General features: G+C 33.2%; 1 protein-coding gene across 1 annotated transcript; it reads left to right on the top strand.

The window, feature by feature from the left end:
- The first annotated feature begins 16805 nt into the window (after window positions 1-16805).
- Window positions 16806-21859, top strand: LOC140812475 (pectin acetylesterase 12-like). The gene is made up of 12 exons (XM_073170743.1): window positions 16806-17334; window positions 18638-18720; window positions 19062-19191; window positions 19290-19363; window positions 19760-19846; window positions 19978-20102; window positions 20181-20241; window positions 20494-20547; window positions 20644-20721; window positions 21115-21220; window positions 21314-21459; window positions 21727-21859. The coding sequence occupies exons 1-12, from the start codon at window positions 17100-17102 to the stop codon at window positions 21832-21834; spliced, it is 1287 nt and encodes a 428-aa protein (XP_073026844.1). The 5' UTR covers window positions 16806-17099; the 3' UTR covers window positions 21835-21859.
- The last annotated feature ends 1200 nt before the right edge of the window (window positions 21860-23059 follow it).

The following is a 23059-nucleotide window of genomic DNA, read 5'->3' on the forward strand; positions in this document are numbered from 1 at the left end:
TATGAATGGATTTTTATTATTCTGAGCACCAAATCTTTTGGTTAGTCCCTCTCAAATAGTATTTGTCGCATGTGAGCATATTTTTTCTGCAATATTCGAATGAAGTTGCTTAATTTTACATGGATTCTTTCTAATATCCAAAGTTTAGCATGAACTTTTATTAGTTTCTATTGATAAAGTGATTTTAGAAACTAGAGGGAAATGAAGTTACAACTTACTACACGTAATTTGTTCAACTAAAATTATTTTAGTGATGATTGAGGTTTATTTACTTAAACAATTATAATTATAAATTTGAAAAAAATTGATGTAAAAGTTAAAACATATATTATTATACTAATTACTAGGGGTATTTGCCTATTTGTCTTTGTGAGACGGTCTTACGAATCTTTATATGTGAGACGGGTCAATTCTACCGATATATACTCTTAGCATAAAAGTAATACTTTTTCATGGATGACCCAAATAAGATATTCATCTCACAAAATACGATATATTGGCTTGGACAATCCTCCCCCTCTTGAGCTAGCTTTTGGGATTGAGTTAGGTCCAAGTTACAATCTTAACATGGTATCAGAGCCCGGGTTTCACCGTTATGTGTTGGACTGCCTATAATTAGGCCACCCGTTCTGCCCACAATTAGGTCATTTGTAAACTCCACGCTCCAGATGTTCATTCCTGGGCGTGAGAGGGGTGTGTTAAATGTCCCACATCGGTTAGATAATTAACCTTTGAGTGGCATATATTGGCTTGGACAATCCTCCCCCCTTGAGCTAGCTTTTGGGGTTGAGTTAGGTCCAAGTTCCAATCTTAACACGTCTCACATAAGTTTTTGTCCGAGTTGAGTTAATAAATAATACCAGGTATAGACATTAAAAATGATAGATGAGTCCATTTATTCACAATAATGCGCAGAGAAAAGACTTGTGAACATTGAAAGCGTCATCTCAAGACCCATTTCAAATGATTTCATAGTGCTATCATTTAGCGACTCTTGTCCCTAAGGATTCTTGTAAAAACGGGTTCGGATCGAAATTGGGTAAAGATAAAGATGAATCAGATCCAGAACCGTCTCTGATCCATTTCACAATAAATTGAACCGGTTCAGTAACCGGTACGATAGTTTATGGGATTTGGACTGGAACCAATTTTTTTGTAAAAAAACAAAAATAAACGGCGATTGGGCCAAATTGCAGCAGAGGCCTAAGGCCTTTTTTAAAATTAAAACAGCCCACGGGACAACGGCTGTATCATTTGTATTCAGCTACTGAATACATTAAATTAATTGCAAATTGGCCCTCAATTTTCGGCCAAATTGCAATTATATTTTTTTACCCAAAAATCCAACTATAAATACAAAATTGTTCTAAACATTTTCACACAATAATTTTCTTTCAGTTCTACATTTCTCTGTAATAAATTATGTCTTTGCTATCATTAGGCAACATATATTTAATCAATTTAGTTATAACTTTTTTTACGTTCAGTATTCTCTTTATTATTATTTACTTACTATTTCATAATTTATTCTTATAAATAATTCGAATTTTAATGGCGTCACATTCAAACCGCGGTAGTCAGGAGGTGACTACATTTCAAACTTTGGTTAACTTTTTGGTTATATACCTGAATTTGATGAAGTCGAACCTGGTCACGAAGAAGAAGAAGCCATGAAACTCCCCGACAAAGATGTCGGGAAACCATCGTCCGTCCGAACAAGCAACACGATGGAAACGAGCACGATGATAGTCCGAGCAAAGCGAAACGAAGTTTGAGATCACTTTGTTATTGAAAAAAAGATACGAACAACTCTTTTGCCTTACGTAAAATTTACAAAACCAAATATTCTTATAAAACGAGTGGTGATTGCGGTGGTACCGACATTTTGAAAAAAAATATTTAGTCAAAGTACATAAACTTGACATTGATACTCTACAGCCATTCGGTAGAAACCAACCGAATAACAAATTAATCCTTCAAGTAATAAACGTTTCACAATTACAAAAAAAATTTCTCGAAAAATTGTCGTTAAAAATATTTTCAACCTTTTATAATAGTTGTACAAAAATGTTTTGTTGAATTTATCACTACTATTCAACCGGATTTTCATAATATTTATAGACACATGCTTAAAAAATATTATTTTGATATATCCAAGGAATATTAATAAACACCAAAATCGCATCTTTCAAATATTTCTTATAGAATTAGTTTGACAACTGATATTTAGTGTAATTTGAATATAACATTTTCTTATTGTTATATGTCATTTGATTGATAAAATTTGGACTATGACAAAAGAATTTTAACATTTGATCATTTAGAATCGTCACACAACACATATACTATAACTAGATATGTTTTACATGTTGTTAGGATTTATGACATATTCATTACAACCGATTTTATATGGTAATTTTCTTTATGTTAATTATGCATGTCATATTATCAACTTATGTGTTAAATGTGCATTTGATGAACATATATCTACTGTAATAAAAAAAAAATTCAAAGTATGTGAGAATTATTACGTAAAAGAACACGTGAACATGATTGAAAAATACTACTCAAATCAAATAATATTGCGGTAGAGTCTTTAGTGTTGACTGAAGATATTTCGAATATTTTGAATAATTGTGTTTTTTTTTTTGGAAATTTTTAAAGAAGCAATCGAAAAGTTTTATGACATTAACTACCATACTTCAACCATATTTCCACATTTTTTTTTTCAATATGTTATATATATTTATTGAATATCATGATGATGTTGTTATGCATGATTTTGTTTCAGTTATAGAAACAAAATTTTAAAATATTGGGAGAAAATTCAATTGTGCATGACTTAACAACATTGCTTGATTCTAGTCATTCAAGGTGAGTTAGACATGTTTTTTGAATATTATACTAAATTTATTCCGAAGAATGTTGACGATCAAAAGAAATCAATCACGCATTCTCTTCAAGAATTTTTTATTTGTATGCTAGTGAACAATGTGAACCTTGAGTGTGCAGCCGTAGGAGAAGCCAACAGAGAAAAGCAAAAATAGAGCACTCAAATTCTTTCAAAGTTTGAAACAACACAAGTTCAAAGGAAAATCGGCGTCAACAACAAATTACAATGATATCCAATTTTATGTAAGACAATATATAGAGACTACAAAGGATTTTAATGTTATTTATTGGTGGAAAGTAAATTTCCAACTTCATCTAGTGTTAGTGAAAATCATAAAAGATGTCTTAGTTGTTCAAAGTTCAAGTTTTGCTTCTGAATCAACTATGTGGAAGAATCATGAACAAAGAACTAATTTAATTCCAGAAACACTAATATGCCCACAAGATTGGTTTGTAACCAAAAAAATAACGAGACCTCTGGAGCAATCGAAGAATTTTCAAAGCTCGAGCTCCTGTAAAGATACATAATATCCAAAATATATTTTAATAAATCGTAATGAAGTTTTTATGTTTAATTGTAAAAATCAATGTTGAGGTTAATTTATTTTTATGATCAGTCTCAAAATACTAAATAATAAAGCTCATTAATAAAAGTAATTTTATATTAAAAATAATAAAATACAAAACCCGAAACCGATTCGACCTTATAGAACTAATCTATAGTTTAGATACCTTGGAACCGGAACCAGGAAGCCGTTAAGCATGCCTACTTACCCCTTTTCAGTCCACCTAGGACTTGTGGATTTGTCATGGGTGGACTTTTTTGTTTAATTGAGGTTTCGTCTTCTAGCATGCTTGCTTCGATATACTCGTGTGTGGGCTTGCATTTTTTCGATTTCACAATTTTATTAGATAACGATTTGATGTATGGATTTCAAATTAGAGGAGTTTTATTAGATAACGATTTGATATATGAATTTCAAATTAGAGGATTCCAAATCCTCTTAAAACCCATAAAATTGTTTCGAAAAATTCCAAATGAATATGATGTATTTAGAACATGAATTTAAGATAATTTGATTTCAAATACTTCAATCTAAACGCATTAAATTACTCTAAAAACAATGAGTATGTTTTCACTGAGAAAAAAAAAACAGATTCGAAGTTTTAAATAATGTGGACAAAGAACCAAGCTAGTGAAATCAAATCTAACTTACACTCATAGTGTTGGCGTAGGTGTCCAGCGAGATAACTTATGCCAAAATTTTTATTGATTCTTATATAAAAACAATCTTTATTTTAATAATGTTTTACTATTTTATCCAATTATGATAATTAATTTATTTGTGTATCTATGTAAGATGCATGAATAAAGCTCTTGAATATACAATAGATACCATGATGTTTGTCTCGCAACGTAAGATCATGAAACTCATTAATAAGTATATCATATATTCTAAACATGTTCCTAGTCGAATAAGCCACATATAATAAGGATAAAAGTCACTTGAGCTTGAGACTAACATATGTGATGTAAATGTCATGCTTCAATGATAAGGAAATGAAGATGTCTGTTCATACAAATAAATGATCATTTGGTGATGCAGTGAACAACCCTCATCCGAATTGTCCAAGTGGTTATTACTAATCGAGTGGAATAATAAGGGTTATTGTTGTACACCATTAGTCCTTTGACCCAGGACAACGTAGATGGTCTACATACTAGTATACATTTTGATCCATTTATTGACTCCATTAAGGGTTAATATGTGGCGAGGTTGGATGTAGTTTCAAAATACATATGAGTCAATGAATTGTAGTCGGGGATTCAGTATTATTACTCAAATATATATCACATCGTTATTGAATTCATTTGCAACTCTTGATATACCAATAATTGCATATTCGATCAAGATATATGAGTTGAAGAGACAGTATTGTACGTTAACCATAACTTATCTTGCAGGAACTATCATTGATATCTAGTGGATCACGTGACGATCCTTCTAAACTCTCTTACCATGATTGGATAAGTGGAATCAGACTTAAGTTCTGACATTCTTGATCAAGAGGTTGATGAAAAGAATTATGCTTAAACTCGAATAAGAATAAATGTTATTCTGAATTACAATAAAGTTGTAACACACGGCTAGTTGTATCTTTACACTATTGAGGGTCACACAAATACGAGATTCAGTGTTTATGATGAGATAGTCAAATTCTAGGAGTTGAATTTGTCGACTGTAGTTTGATGCAGATCAAACATATAACATATTTCTTAGAAAAGAGTTTATAAGCGGATTCCATGAAATAGTAATTGTGGAAAATAGCTTAATTTCAAAATTAAGTGAGGAAAGTCAAACTATTTGTTTTAGTGAAAAAGTTCACAAAACTAGCAGTTGTCAAAAAAAGATAAATGAAAGTTTTGTCCTTCAAAATTTTCAATTTTCATCATATGAACAAGAATTGTATCTTTGATACATCGGTTCAGTTTGATCGTTAATCGAAGTTATAATTAGTTTACAATTATTTATTTAGTAATTTAGAATCTAGTAATTAAATAATAATGTTAATAGTGACAACTGTTATATGTAAATAGTTCTCATGGAGTATTCTAAAATGATCTAGAATTGATTAATTATTTAACGGTTAATTAAGAAATTAAATAATAGTTGTTTGGTTTATATATATATATATATATATATGAAAATTATAATTAATGAAAATAAAAGAATTCTAAAGAGATTAGGATTATGAATCTTAGTAGCATTATATTAGTGTATTTTTATTAATATGTTAATCAAATATTGATAACATGTAACATAACTATAAAAGAAAAATACACAAAAACCCCTTCCTCGCCTAGAAGCAAATTTTCGGCCACCCTTCCACCACCGCTCCGCCACCCCAACGCTGTTGCAACTCCATCGGATTTTTGAAATTCCGGTGATCCAATTTCGATGATAAATCATTTAGATCTCTAGTACGATCTATACTAGAAATATCATCTCTGATCGTGAACTTTATTCGACGATCCAAAAAGGAGAAAGTTTAGTTCGTAAATATTTACAAGAAGGACCAACTCCGCTAATCTCGAACTGATTTGCTATCCAGCGTAAAATACACAAAGGTAAATATATCTAAATATCCTATGAATGTTTTAAATCATACTATGTCCAAAGAACATTTTGAACGTCAAAACAAAATTTTTAAACTTCTGATATGCATTGAGTGCGACACATATGAATTCTTATTCTACACGTTCTTTACCCGTTCAGGAATTATAATCTATCTTTTCAAAAACGTGATTTCTTTAGACATCCTTGTGTTTTATGCTCTTCAGTTTTTCTATGTAACGAAAAAATATACCACGATCACTCCAGTTTCTATAATAAATGGATATAGCTGGGGATACCCAGATCTACACTGTTGTTTATGGCCTATGGGCATAATTTAGTTATGGATTTTTTTTTTTTTCAAAATGGAAATTAAAAAACTACAACTACAGGCAGAGACGGAGCCAAAAAAGAGACGATGGATGTGGTCACCCTCTCTTGATTTTTTATTTTATTTTAATAAAGTAGGGTCTTAGATATATTTATTTTACTTCACTTTCTTTTCCTTCAATTTTTTAATATATTTTTGCGTCTGTTTGACTTCATTTTTCTGGTTTCGTCCCTTATTGCAAGATAATAATAAAAAAAAAAAACTTTGTAAAATTGTTCAAAAACAACAATGGAGAAATATTATTTATTCAAAGATTATTTCGTTAGCTTCAAAGTTTCGAGAAACGAAAAACAAGACTAAAAAAATGGTGAATATATATTTTGTTTTCCCTTTTTAAGAGTTGGGCCAGTATACATATTTATATTAAAAATAAAATTATATTTTTGGTAATGTTAATTACACAATTTTTATATTCTTGTTGGTCAATTCACGATGTTCTTAGAATGATTTGTCGGTTTTTCTAATTTTAGTAATTTTTAATCGAATTGTTGACATCAAACATGTCAGTAACGTTCTATGCAACATTAGCAGTTTTTGGTGGTCACGTCAACATTTTAGTAAAAAATAATTAAAATTAATTTTAATTAATTGAAAATTAGTAATTAAAATTGTGAATTCAAGAATAAAAGGTGGAAAATGAAAAACATCCAAACTACAAGATAAAAATTTTAATTTTCCTTCTATTTAATAAATGTATGATACTGCATAAAATAACTTTTTGAAGTGTTCGTGTAAAATATGGATCGATACCAAATAACAAGCAATTTAAATCATAAACACACACAATCAATGCGATGGAGATGTCACAGCTAAGACGTATTCATTATCTTTTGACAAGTCTACGATACAAACCTAATTAAAACTTTTAAAATTTACCAAATTTATTTTTTAGTATACAAATGACAATTAAATTCGTACATCCTAATTAATATTTTCTTAAAAATCATAATATAACTTTTGATTGTGACATCAAAAATTAATTAATCTCAGCTGTTGACTGGTGTGCTCAGCTTAACTACTGATGTAGTTGCTTTATCTAATCATCTCAACCCCATATATATATATATATATATATATATATATATATATATATATATATATATATATATATATATATATATATAGTTTTGATATCCTGCACACCTACCGTGCACACCTTTGTGAGCACCAATGATGTGTCACTCACTCATTGGATGTGATGAAATATAGAAAAATTATGCATCCAATGGGTGAGTGACACCTCATTGGTGCTCACAAAGGTGTGCACGGTAAGTGTGCATGATATCAAAATTGTATATATATATATACATACGGGAAATTTGTGTTCAGTCCCCAGCCGTCGTTTTTTTTTTTTGTGTTAAGTCCCTAGGTACTTTTTTAGTACCACATTTCCACATGAAGTGTACCACATTTTGTATGACATAGTACCACAATTTTGTGGGTAGGGAGTGAAGCCAAAGAAATGTTTTGATTGAGGATTTTTCACCAACTTCCCCTATATATATATATATAATATTTTAAAATCGAAATTCGAATCTATTCTATGTGTGTCATTAATATACGTTGTTCTTAGATAAATTACGATCATAGTCTATACATATTTATAAAAGACGTTGTCGATCAAATCGACCAAGTTTTTTTTTCTTCCACGGAAAATTCCGTCTTTCATATATATAAACAATAAGGTTGTGTTTAATGTCGGCAATAAAGTCAAATAAGGTGGCCAATTGGAGGAGACAACATTTAATGTGAAGTTGTTGCAGCCTTCTTTGAACACGTTTATTTTGGCAGCTAAATTTCAGAAATTGCGGATGTTCATACTGGAATGATGCATCTATAAATAGATGCATCATTCGACATTTCTTGTATCCCGTTCTGAGTTCCTCTCTCAGTATACACATGTTTGAGTGTGTTCTATAATATTTGTGAGGTGTTTTGTTCGCCTGTATTAATAGAGTGTATGTTCTCTTTGGAAACACAGTGAGTGAGTTGTACACCACAAAATATTATAGTGGAAATTCTTTTCATCTTGCCCGTGGTTTTTACCCTAATAATTTTTAGGGGTTTTCCAAGTAAATCTCGGTGTCCAGTTTATTCTTTATTTTCGGCTTTTATTATCTCAAATTCCGCACGTGGGACCAAGAAGTGGTATCAGAGCCTTGGTTTAAAATTTCTTAAGATTCTGAGTATGCTCTGTGGTTGCAGCCTAGACTGATCTTCCACATCAGAAAAGATTTTTTGAGATTTTTTATTTAAGGCGGGATTATTTTGTCCAGTCTATAAAATTGTTGTAGACAAAATGGCGGGAAGGTACGAGATAGCAAAGTTCAATGGAAGCAATTTTATGCTGTGGAAAATAAAGATACAAGCAGTTTTAAGAAAAGAAAATTGCTTGGCGGCTATTGGAGATAGACCGGTGGAAGTTACGGATGATGAAAAGTGGAATGAGATGAATGATAATGATGTTGCCAATTTACACTTGGCTATAGCTGACGAAGTTTTGTCAAGTATCTCTGAGATAAAAACAGCCAAAGTTATCTGGGATACTCTGATAAAGATGTACGAGGTCAAGTCGCTACACAACATGATTTTCCTAAAGAGAAGGCTTTATACTCTTCGGATGGCGGAATCCTCATCGATGACCGACCATATCAATACACTAAATACTCTATTTGCCCAACCCACTTCCATGGGGCATAAAATAGGGGAAAATGAACGTGCGGAGCTTCTACTTCAAAGTCTACCAGATTCATATGATCAACTTATCATCAACATAACCAACAATATTCTTATGGGCTTTCTAAGATTCGATGATGTCTTAACTGCGGTTCTTGGAGAAGAAAGCCGGCGCAAGAATAAGGAAGATAGGTTGGTATCCTCAAAGCAGGCAGAGGCGTTACCGATGATAAGAGGAAGATTTAGGGACCGTGACTCCAGTGGGAGCCAAAGACGAGGTAGATCAAAGTCAAGAAGTAAGAAGAAAAATATTTACTGCTTTAAATGTGGCGGTAAAGGGCACTTCAAGAAAGAGTGTACGAGTATTGATAAAAGCTCTCAAGGAAATGTGGCAAGTACTTCAGGAAGTGGTGAAATATTATTCAGCGAAGCGGCAACTGTTGCAGAAGGCAGACACAAATTTTGTGACACATGGATTATGGATTCAGGAGCGACGTGGCACATGACGTCTCGGAGAGAATGGTTTGATCATTATGAACCAGTCTCAGGAGGATCTGTATTCATGGGAAATGATCATGCCTTGGAAATCGCTGGGGTCGGTACTATCAAAATTAAAATGTTTAATGGCATCATTCGCACCATACAAGAGGTACGACATGTGAAAGGACTGACGAAAAATCTTTTGTCCTTGGGGCAATTGGATGACATCGGGTGTAAAACTCGTATCGAGAACGGGATCATGAAAATTGTGAAGGGCGCGCTTGTGGTTATGAAGGCGGAAAAGGTTGCTGCAAATCTGTATGTTCTTTTGGGAGAAACACACAAAGAGGCAGACCTCGCTGTTGCATCAATTGGTTCAGGAGAAGAATTAACAGTGTTATGGCATAGAAAGCTCGGACATATGTCAGAACGAGGGTTGAAAATTCTCTCAGAACGGAAGCTGCTGCCGGGACTTACAAAAGTGTCACTACCCTTTTGTGAGCATTGTGTTACCAGTAAACAACACAGATTAAAGTTTGGCACTTCTACTGCCAGGAGCAAAAGCATATTGGAGCTGATTCATTCAGATGTTTGGCAAGCACCGGTTGTATCCCTAGGAGGAGCGAGATACTTTGTCTCGTTCATTGATGATTTTTCTAGGAGATGTTGGGTGTATCCAATCAAGAAGAAATCAGATGTTTTCCAGATCTTCAAAGAATTCAAAACGCGGGTTGAACTTGATTCTGAAAAGAAAATAAAGTTTCTGAGGACTGACAATGGAGGAGAATATACCAGTGACGAGTTTGATGCATTTTGTCAACATGAGGGAATCAAGAGACAGTTCACGGTGGCTTACACACCTCAACAGAACGGAGTGGCGGAGCGGATGAACAGGACCTTGTTGGACAGAACAAGAGCTATGTTGAGGACTGCGGGTCTAGAAAAGTCATTTTGGGCAGAAGCAGTCAAAACCGCTTGTTATATTATCAATCGTTCTCTTTCAGTGGCGATTGATCTGAAGACTCCGATGGAGATGTGGACCGGGAAGCCGACAGATTATTCTCATTTTCATACATTTGGAAGTCCTGTGTATGTTCTGTACAATGAGGAAGAAAGATCAAAGTTGGATTCGAAATCCAGAAAATGTATCTTCTTGGGTTATGCTGATGGAGTAAAGGGGTTTCGCTTGTGGGATCCTACTGTTCACAAGCTTGTCATCAGCAGGGATGTTATCTTCGAGGAAGATAAAGTAAAGGGAGACAAAGGCACACTGAATTCAGAAACAACTATATTTCAGGTGGAGAATAAGACAGACGAAGGTCAAGTTTCTTGTGAAGCAGTACCAGAGCACGAAGAACAAAAACATGTTGAGTCTGAGGTTTCCAATGTGAGGCAGTCAACTCGAGACAGAAGACCACCAGGTTGGCTTTCGGATTATGTCACTGAAAGCAACATTGCATATTGTCTATTATCAGAGGATGGTGAGCCATTGAGTTTCCACGAGGCTACTCAAAGCTCGGATGTATCCTTGTGGAAGATAGCAATGCAAGAAGAGTTGGAGGCATTAGACAGAAATAAAACTTGGGATCTTGTTACACTACCACGAGGAAGGAAAACCATTAGAAACAGATGGGTCTATAAGATCAAGCGTGATGGCAATAACCAAGTGGAGCGGTATCGTGCTAGATTGGTGGTAAAAGGATATGCTCAGAAAGAAGGCATTGACTTCAATGAGATATTTTCTCCTGTGGTTCGGCTTACAACAGTCAGAGTAGTATTGGAATTATGTGTGGTGTTTGACCTACATCTAGAACAGCTAGATGTGAAAACGGCGTTTCTTCATGGAGATCTTGAAGAAGAAATCTATATGCTCCAGCCAGAAGGTTTTGCGGAAAAAGGCAAAGAGAACTTGGTTTGCAGGTTGAACAAATCTCTGTACGGTCTCAAACAGGCGCCGAGGTGTTGGTACAAGAGATTTGATTCCTATATCATGAGCCTTGGATACAACAGACTGAGTGCAGACCCTTGTACATATTTCAAGAGGTCTGGTGATAATTATATCATTTTGCTGTTGTATGTGGATGACATGTTGGTAGCAGGCCCCAACAAAGATCATGTCCAAGGATTGAAGGCACAGTTGGCTAGGGAATTTGATATGAAGGAATTGGGACCAGCAAACAAGATTCTAGGGATGCAAGTTCACCGAGACAGAAGTAACAGAAAGATTTGGCTTTCCCAGAAAAATTATTTGAAAAAATTTTTGCAACGCTTCAACATGCAAGACAGTAAGCCAATTTCAACCCCTCTTCCTGTTAACTTCAAGTTATCCTCTGAGATGTGTCTTAGCAGTGAAGCAGAGAGGATGGAGATGTCTCGAGTACCATATGCATCAGCAGTGGGAAGTTTGATGTTCGCTATGATCTGTACAAGACCAGACATTGCTCAAGCAGTGGTAGCAGTTAGTCGGTATATGGCGAATCCTGGACGAGAGCATTGGAGCACTGTTAAGAGGATCCTTAGATACATCAAGGGTACCTCGAATGCTGCATTATGTTATGGAGGATCAGATTATACACTCAGGGGCTATGTCGATTCAGATTATGCAGGTGATCCTGATAAGAGGAAATCTACTACTGGGTATGTGTTTACACTTGCGAGGGGAGCAGTAAGCTGGGTTTCAAAACTGCAGACAGTTGTGGCATTATCTACAACGGAGGCAGAATATATGGCAGCTACTCAAGCTTGCAAGGAGGCAATATAGATTAAAAGGTTATTGGAGGAGATCGGGCACAAACAAGAGAATGTTCCTTTGTTTTGTGACAGTCAGAGTGCCTTGCACATCGCAAGGAATCCAGCCTTTCATTCCAGGACGAAACACATTGGAGTTCAATTTCACTTTGTGCGGGAAGTAGTAGAGGAAGGAAGTGTGGATATGCAGAAGATCCATACAAAGGATAACATAGCTGATTTTCTGACCAAGCCAGTGAACACTGATAAGTTTGAGTGGTGTAGATTCTCAAGTGGCCTAACAGAAACGTAAGCAGCAGGTAATGACAAGATTGAAAGGATGTGTGGAGATATGTTTGATTCTCAATCAAATCTCCAAGTGGGAGAAATGTCGGCAATAAAGTCAAATAAGGTGGCCAATTGGAGGAGACAACATTTAATGTGAAGTTGTTGCAGCCTTCTTTGAACACGTTTATTTTGGCAGCTAAATTTCAGAAATTGCGGATGTTCATACTGGAATGATGCATCTATTTATAGATGCATCATTCGACATTTCTTGTATCCCGTTCTGAGTTCCTCTCTGAGTATACACATATTTGAGTGTGTTCTATAATATTTGTGAGGTGTTTTAATCTCCTGTATTAAGAGAGTGTGTGTTATCTTTGGAAACACAGTGAGTGAGGTTGTACACCACAATATTATAGTAATGGAAATTCTTTTCATCTTGCCCGTGTTTTTTACCTAATAATTTTTAGGGGTATCCACGTACAATCTCGGTGTCCAGTATTCTTTATTTTCGGCTTTATTATCTAAATCCGCACGTGGGACCACATTTAATCCGTTGTTTATTTAAAAAATTGAAAATATTTAAACCGAAAGACATGCTAATAATTGGATTTGAGCATGATTTTTAGACCTTAATTTGTGTAAATATATACTATATTATTAAGTATGAAGACATGATAATAACTGACTAGAGAGGACATCATTTTTTTTCTTCCGATTTTACCCTTATATGATACTAATATTACACTTTTGTTTTTTTTTTTTAAATTTCTACACACAATTTTATTTTTATTTATTTTTATTTCAACAATTCAAATATCAATTTAGTCCCTTCATAATTTGTCAATTTTTACTTTAGTATATCGATAATGATTAAAAGATTGTGTTCACACGTATTACGTGTGCAGAGTAACTAGTATAAATAATTTTCGGCGTGCAGAAATGGAAAACTCATAATCTATCATTCATTCATAACTTTTGGTCTATATAAATGGGGAAAAAAGAAGAAAAAATTATGAATTTTTTATTTAATGAAAATATTAATCGAAATTTTTAATCAATCAAAGTAAATATATTCAAATGCATCAGCGTGCCATTTATTTCTCATCATGTTAGTCACGTTGAAAATATTCCTATCAAATAAATAATATTTGATGAGCTTAATGAACAATATAATTCTGTTGAACTAATTACCAAATCTAAAAAAAAAAAACAATTCAAGTTAATTTGACAATTTCTCGCCAAAATCCAAAATATACTAACTTACAAAACTAAAGTTCAACAGATTATATATAATGATGGATAAATGAGCGGCTAGACTCCTCCTAGCTAGCGCTTGCATAGTAAGTGGTCCAACCGGTAGATTAGATCCTACCTGTGTGGGCACTATCTTAACTTCATTTCAACGGGTAAGATTTTGACACACATAAAATTTCCAAAAAAAAAGTGGGTCATATATATATGCATGGATAAATCTTAGTCATCTATTCTATCATGAGGGCAATGTCCACATGAGTAGGATGAAATAAACCGGTCCAACCCCAATCGAGCTCTTTTTACTGAATAAAATTATTCATTTATTATTAAATTGGGCATCGTTTCGTTTGGATGTGTCTGTTGAAGGCAACTTCTGGGATAAGATTCTATAAATTCCTCCATAAATTCTTCATCAAAACGTAAAAAATAGAGATGAATATCCATACATTGTCTAAATATTCTCTTACCGCCTATAATTTCATTTTCTCAAATATGAATTATTTAGAGTAAACTATGGATGTTTAATAAATTATTGAGAACAATAAAGGAAAAAAAAATATAAAAATTAGCAAATTAGACATTATAAAAAAAACTAACAAAATTTTAAAAACAATGTATCCTTAAATCATTATTCAACAAAAATAACATCAACTCTATACTAATAATTCTCTCAATCACATCCAACTAATATTATTCAAATAAAGCATAGTAGAATTAACATCATAGCCAAAAAAATCATATATATATATATATATATTAATTTAATCAGATATTCAATCATATATCAATAAGATTATTTAAAATTCGCCTCTATCCTCGTATCCCATTAATTTTTATTTAATCATATAAATATCTCCTCTATATCTTCTTTTATTCAAGGTTGAGCGTCGGATTCTCCGTCAAGTTCGAAAGAAACTGTCATCCTTAGTAAAAAAAAATGTCAAACTTAAATATATGAGATATATTGAGTAATAGATTGTTCCATGTGTATAATTCTAAAAATATAATAGTAACTGAAAAAATACATATATAATATATTGCATGATTATAGTAGAAAACACTAAAAAAATATATCACACATTTTTACTTTCCCAAGTGACGATTAATTTTCTGGTTTATTTCATCCTATCCATGTGGACATTGCCCCCATGATAGGATAGATGATCAAGATTTGTCCATGCATATATAGGGCCCACTTTTTTTTTGGAAATTGTATATGTGACAAGATCTTACCCGTTGAAATGAAGTGAAGATAATACCCACATAAGTAGGATCTCATCTACCTAATTTCCTACCGTGAAATTCGTTAGTATGACAAGAGCCCCACCGCACCGAATGACACGGTTCAAAGGCAACGGTAGCGGTAATCTCACGGATCTGTGTTGAAAGAGAAAGAGTCAAAGAGATTCCCGTCGGTTACTTGGACACGTGTTACGTGATGATTCGTGGTGACACAAGAAACTCGATGTGGGCACGTACAGCTTGGCTCGTGGCTCTTAATTCATTGAATCACACTTGTATCAATTTAATTTCACATGAATACATTTATATATTACTAAATCTTGAATTTAATAGTTATTATTATATTAATCACCGAAACTTATAGAAGTCCATATCATAAATTAATTTTATTAAACATATCTCCTACTCGACCCGAACAATGAAACATATTGTCTTTTTAATACCAAAAGTATTACTTTGATATTAGTATGAATTTTAAGTCTACACAAAATATATGATTACATATCTCGACGTTTTTTAATAAAAAAATATACACTTTTTCTTTAATATATAATGTTGAGTGCAATAAATGATTTTGTTGGGTAGAACAATCGAAACGTAGTGTTTGAGCTGTTGTACAGTTTACAAGATTTGAGTTGCACCATGACCATTACCACTAACTATAACTTTTGGTAAAACGACAAATACTCGATCTTATAATTGGTATTAGAAAAAATTTCACGGGTTCGATTTCCATGATTGCAAGAAGTGCAATTTATTGAGAAATAGATTGTTGTATGCAATAATTGTCTCTGTTAAGTAGAGTAATCGAAACGTGATATTTGAGCTGCTGTATAGTTTAAAAGATTTGAATTATACCGTTACCACTAGTTCTAACTTATGGAAAAACAAGAAACGCTCTATCTTAAATAAAATATCAATAATGATTATAATGATTAAAATAGAATAATGACACATATATAATGACCTTGTATTGGTGGATGAAAACGCTTATTCCAACTTTTTCCTCAAAAGAAATCTTGCATTTTGACTTTTAGAGCAAAGAGTGTGCAGAATCGGCATTGTTTGTGTGAGCTTTTCTTAGTAGGGAATTTATCTTTTTTATTTTAAAACTTTAACACAATTTTATAGGAGTGGGTCTCATGTGATACCGTCTCACGGATACTAATATGTGAGACGGGTCAACCTTACTCATAGTCACAATAAAAAATAATACTCTTAGCATAAAAAATTATAATTTTTCATGGATAACCCAAATGAGAGATCCGTCTCACAAATTCGACCCGTGAGACCGTCTCACACAAGTTTCTGTCATTTTATAATGCGTGAATGATAAATCAGAATATACAAATAACATAATTATTTTTTAATTTCAGTTATCATATATTTCGAGCTAAATTAAATACTGAATAAATTAAAAACATACAATCTTATTTTGAGTATGTCTTTTGTGAGACGGTCTCATAAATTTTAATCTGTGAGACGGGTTAACCCTACCGATATTCACAATAAAAAGTAATACTCTTAGCATAAAAAATAATATTTTTTTATAGATGACTCAAATAAGAGATCTGTCTCACAAAATACGACCAGTGAGACCGTTTCACACAAATTTTTGCCTTCTATCTTTCTAACCAATAATTTTTTTTAATATAAATTTGAATTACCAAGAATATTTATACATTAATACGTATATATAGGAAAATATATTATATGCATACAGCCAAACAGGGAAAACGGGAAATATAATAATCTTTAAAATGCCCGGCAAAATTGCACGGGCTGCTTAGATCTGCACACATTATTTCCCTTGAAGAAAACGGTGCCTCTCCCCAAGAAATTCTACAAACATTTCTTGATAAGCAGATTCTTAAATCTCGTTTCATAGATTTGGTCAAATACTTGCACTTTTCCCTGATTTATCTCATTATTTTAATATAATCCCTATACTCTACTGTATAAAAAACATCGAACGTGATTAAATTCCATTGGTGACTTTATTTTATTCTTGGAATATTTGAAAGTGAGTGGCAATGGCGAACTGGATGGGATTTTGGGTTGTGATTTTTGTTGGGTTTGTTTCGAGCAAATGGGCTGTTAGAAGTTTCGAATTTGACGAGGTTTTTAGGAAGAATGGAACAAAGTTTTCGTTCTTGGAGTCCGTTTCTCACTTGGACACCATATATGGAGTGTCTGCTACAGCTCCTCCAGCCAATGCTCTCATGGTGGGTCTCACACTTATTCAAGGAGCTGCTGCTAAAGGGGCTGGTACTTCTCTTTCTTTTTCCAAAGGCTCTCTAAATCTAGAATTTTGGTTCTTTTCTTCTTTCAAGATCCATTTTTTGTAACAAAATTGTTGAGGGGATTGAGTTTCTTCCTTTTTTTTGAGGTTTAATCATAGTTTCCAATGTGTTAAGAAAATTCAAATTTGCACTGAATTTATGTATTGAAATTATGGTTTATGATTTGATTTCTGGGGATTTCTGTTCTTTTCTTTTCCATTTTTATGATATTCCTCTCAAGTGTTTTGTTTGTTTAGTTTAACTTTTAGTTTGATTTACTGTAATGGATCTTCAATCTTGTGTTTTATTTCTAGTTCACTAATTTTTTTTTTAATTTAGACTTTTCTTCTGGAAAAAAATAACTATATTATAGTTGCCTTCTCTACTGTAATAATTTCTTTTCCACTTGTTCAATGCATAATTCATGGAATGAATTAATTGAGAGCCTTTTGTTGTATAGCTACGACGCTACTTTACAACTGTTAGACCATCTCCAGCAGTTCACATAGTTGTGCAAGTTTTGCGCTATTTTTATGTTAAATCTGTTGCTGGTCATAGTGCATCTCCAGCTGCTACTAAATTTTCACACCAAAAAGAAAATTCTTTGTTCTATAATTTAAATATGAAATTATAATTTATAAACTTGTTTTGTTGTATTTTCTTGTTTATGTTTATTATATATATAATATAATTATTTTGATTAAAATTAATATTAATTTGTAGTTATATATTAACTATCTTTTGTTAATTTTTTATGTCATATTGGTTTAAAACTAATTTGTTTTCTAGTAATTCGTATATAAATATTTTTAACACTAATTTTGGGTAATAAAGCTTAATATTACAATAAAAAAATAAAGGGAAAATAAATAAAATAAAAATAAACACCAAAATGCTTACACTGTTCATTTCACACAAAATGCGGCGAATGATGATTGCCGTGTAGCTGGAGTGAAAGTCATTTACAATTTAGTGGAATACACTTTTTTATTGTACTTCTGGAGATGGTCTTAGCTAATGAGTGCATCAATAAGAGTTTGTTAGGTAGTTGATGCTGAGCTATCTTTTCTTTTCTGGTAGTTATTACAGTTGCTATAATTAGAACTCACATGTCAAGAAATATTATATCGTTGATGGCTTTAAACTTTAATACCGACGATGAAAGTTTAGGAGACAAAAGCTCTGCCGGTGTAGCGTGGTATGGACGGTTTTCGGATGATGTAAAGCAACCTTTTGTTACTTTTGAGTTTTGAGTGTAACAGGTTTTCTTTATTCGTAACCCATGTCAGTATGTTTGGATGGTACTCTACCTGGCTATCACTTGCATGGTGGATTTGGAACTGGAGCAAACAGTTGGCTCATCCAGTTGGAGGTTTGTTAACAGAACTTTGAAAATTGTCATTTTCTTGATCGAATTCAATATCTATTAGGTTTTTTTACTTTTTTCTAGTTTGGTGTAAATTTATGAACTTTTCAACCTAAACAAACGACATTTTAGTCTTTTGAATTTAAATTCTTTTGTTTATTTGGGCTTAAATGGGTGGCCATATTCTGTGTCAATGTATGGATCACTCATTTGCCAGGATTGTTGCACTGAGGTTATTTTCCTATGTGTGCTAATGGGTAATTTTGAGTATCCAAACATTCAAGATGTACGTACTCTTCTTGTTTTCTACTATAATACCTTATCTTTGACTTTGAGACTTGTGTTAGGGTGGAGGGTGGTGCAACACCATAAGATCCTGTGTTTTCCGTAAAACCACACGTCGTGGATCATCCAAATATTTTGAGAAAGAACTCCCATTTACAGGGATACTAAGCAACAAGGCTGAGGAAAATCCAGGTTCAATAAAGAGAAACTTGTTTAATTCTGTCAATCACATATTCTTGTCTCATCTTGATTGGTTTATCATTTGTATGATCTTAATATTCGACTTGCAGATTTTTTTAACTGGAATAGAGTAAAGATAAGATATTGCGATGGGGCCTCCTTTGCCGGTGATGGTGAAAACAAGGTCGGTACCATTACCATTCTTGGCCATGACATTTTATCTATTATTTAGTTATAAATCGGTTTCTCCTGCACAATTACTAGCTATTCGTTCTAAGGGTTTTTATGGGCATCTTGCCGATTTCAGCACCCAAAAGCCTATACAAGCAAGACTTTGCCCAATTACCCCAACTGCCTCACTTTATGAAAATAATAATAATCAAAGTTACCCAGAAAATACGTCTCATATAAACTTATAAAACTCCGCAATGTGACGTGAGAGACAGGACAAGGGTTTTACACATTTGGTGCAACATTTTAAGCATTCTATGTTTTGATGGAAATACTTTACCCACTGATCTGGTTGTTTGGTGTTCAAGCTTCCAAATTATGTTTTATCTATTAAAAAAACACGGTGCAGGCTGCAGCATTGCAGTTCAGAGGACAACGTATATGGCAAACAGCAATTGAAGAGCTTATGTCGAAAGGAATGCGCAATGCTGACCATGTAATCAAATAGATATGCCACTTCTTTCAATTAAAAGTCATTTCACGTTTCTAAATTTACTTAAATTCTGATGATGAAATTAAAATTTGACAATTAATTTTTTCGCTTTAATATTTTTTATTAATTTTCAGGCACTTCTTTCCGGTTGCTCTGCGGGTGGTTTAGCTTCTATATTGCATTGTGATGAGTATCGAGAATTTTTTCCAGCAAGTACAAAAGTGAAATGTTTGAGCGATGCTGGATTATTTATGGACGCGTAATTTCCAAATTTTAATACAATATTTCCTTTCAGTAATTTGGTTGTATGCTCTGTTTACATTTCCTTCCCTAGCAGCACTGATGTATCTGGAGGACACACAATGCGAAGTTTCTTTGGTGGTGTTGTTGGCTTACAGGTAATTGGTTCTTTCAAAGTTATAATCTAACAGGTTCATGTATCTTGTAAATTTATTCTGAGTTTTGAGTTAGATGGCGCTGTAAGAATACTTTACTCCTGGATTATTTATCAATTGACACGCTTTTCTGCTGATAAGTGTTTCCTAGCTAGTGTTCTTTGTGATATAACCAACTTCATGTCGAAATGGGATAGGAGTATTTCTATAGTCTTCATTTTGAGAAATCATTACTAGTTCGATACGTTTTTACAGAGTGTTCTAAGCAACCTACCAAGCACTTGTACCAGTCACCTTGATCCAACATCGGTAAGTTTTCAGCGCTCGGTTTTTTCTGTCACTGACTCGTCATATTTTGTAATACACACATCTAATTCTCTCCAATTGTGCCGTTATATATTGCAGTGCTTCTTCCCTCAGAATTTGATTGCGAACATCAAAACCCCTTTGTTCATTCTCAATGCTGCTTATGATTCATGGCAGGTAGGAAACTGTTTTGGTATTTTAGTTTCCTTTCTGAAAGCGCAAAATCATTGTTGGACCACTTTCACGAGTTTCAACTTCTAGAAAAAGTGGTTTCTAAGACAATTCCGGAGTCATGAATCACATATCCTCAAACCACTTATCCACCAAAACCATATATTTCTTTTACTTGGATTTGGGGCTAATTAGCGCGCGACAGATATATTTTCTGGTCTCCATCTTATTGACGGTGACTTGTTAAATATATAAAACTATTGTGAGAATACTTTCTACGAAGTTGAACTTTTGGAAAAAAATGGTTTCGGACACTCATGTTTCAACTGGTTTGAACGACTCTACTTCATATGGAGTGTGATATATCCAAATAAATTCTTCTTCTGATATCGTGTTCAGGTTCAACAAAGCTTGGCTCCTCCATCAGCTGATCCAAGTGGGATGTGGCGTGAATGTAAAATGGACAATGAAAAATGCTCAGCAACACAGCTTCAATTTCTGCAAGGTAATCTGATTAATTCTATTTGTTCAGAGTTTTTTAAGCAGTTTTCTCATGTTTGGAGCATTTCAAGTTCTTAATGGTTCTGCCGTGGTACAGGTTTTAGGAATTCAATGCTGAATGCACTAAAGGGCGTCGAAGGGTTGGATCAAAATGGGTTGTTCATAAATTCTTGTTTTGCTCACTGCCAGTCGGAGAGGCAGGACACTTGGTTCGCAGACAATTCTCCAGTACTTGGGAACAAGGTATGCTTTTCCAAGAAATCATTATGATTCCAATAATTAATTCAAATTAGCTTCTTTTACATGCCTGCTGAAGGTTTTTATTTGTAAGACGCTTTCTCACATTGAATGGAGTTGTCTAAACATTTTAAAAATCGAGTTGCTTTGTTATAGTCTGCCATAATTTTTGGAACAGCGACACACTCATATTCACAACTATTTCCGGATGTTTGATGGTAAATACTAAATTTGATTGAGTTTGTTTAACTTGGTGACAATATTATTTTGCAGGCCATCGCCATTGCCGTTGGAGATTGGTATTTTGATCGAGGAAGTAACAAGGCGATTGACTGCGCGTATCCATGCGACAAAACATGTCACAACCTGGTATTCAGTTGAACCAGTAGTATCACTTAATATACTTGTACACCATTTATTGTTGGTTTGATCAATTGATCATCAAATATCATTAGTAATTTAAGAAGCCATTTGCTGTAAGGAAAAGAAAAAGGGAAAATCTAAGGCAGTTGACAACTTAAGGCCATGCTCGGTCATTTGGGTCATGGATTTTATTCAAGAAATATAGCTGTGAAAAGCAAAAAAAGATGTTTTATAGTAATTCTCATCATGCTGTTAGAAATATACTCCACATGCCATACACCATTTTTTTTCCAGGGGCCATGCACCGCCGTCCCTTTAAGGGCGACGTCTTGAGTTTGAGACCCAGTTGGAAACACCTTCACATCTTATATCAAATATGCATGTGTCTTGAACTTTAGGGTTAATTTTCCTTCTTGATTCCCCTCCAGTATGTGGTTCGAAGATTAAAACAGATCAACTGCTTCGAGGATTAAACCAAACTTAGCTAGACTATTTTTGCATTGATTGGTCCGACGTACAATGCATCCAGGTTGCGATTGTACGCTTGCGCATAAGTCAAACATTTTCTAGTGTAAATCAGACCCTTGATTTACAGAGAGATTATCTTACCAATCAATCTTATACTTTCATAAAGTGTAACATAATACAAGTTCATCTATACCATTTTATTTTCCTATGTGAGACAAACTCACCATTTCCCAATTTCATTCACACAAATAGAAAACCTATTAACACATAACCTAATATATATATATATATATATATATATATATATATATATATATATATATATATATATATATATATAAAATCCAACATTTGAGTTATTCATAAAAAAAACATTAGTTTTTATGCTTAAAATATTACTTATTATTGTAAATATTAGCAGAGTTGATTCGTCTCACGGATAAATATCTATAAAATCATCTCATAAAATATCTACTAAATTTTAAAGAATCTGTTGCAATAATAATAATAGTAGTACAAAAATAAATAATGTGGGATGAGAGGTATTATTAGGCGGCTGTGTTTCTATTAATTATATTGTCACATACAAATAATCAAATCATTTGTTTTTTTTATGAATTGTGTGTCTTTAAAGTCAAATTTCATGGCAAGTGTCCTTTGTGGAATCAATGTCTCCATGCGTAGCCTCGTCAAAGAAAAAGATCGAAATGAAATGAGACATCAGTAAACTAAGCCTCTTTGTGATTACGACATTTTGAGAAAATTGTTTTATGCA

Source organism: Primulina eburnea, chromosome 14 (assembly GCF_022965805.1).
Source record: "Primulina eburnea isolate SZY01 chromosome 14, ASM2296580v1, whole genome shotgun sequence".
In the NCBI taxonomy this organism is placed as follows: domain Eukaryota; kingdom Viridiplantae; phylum Streptophyta; class Magnoliopsida; order Lamiales; family Gesneriaceae; genus Primulina; species Primulina eburnea.

Coding starts and splice junctions, on each gene's coding strand:
- LOC140812475 (XM_073170743.1), top strand. CDS start 17,100: ATGGCGAACTGGATGGGATTTTGGGTTGTGATTTTTGTTGGGTTTGTT. Junction 20,103..20,180: donor GCTGGATTATTTATGGACGC/GTAATTTCCAAA, acceptor CTTCCCTAGCAG/CACTGATGTATCTGGAGGAC. Junction 20,242..20,493: donor GTGGTGTTGTTGGCTTACAG/GTAATTGGTTCT, acceptor ACGTTTTTACAG/AGTGTTCTAAGCAACCTACC.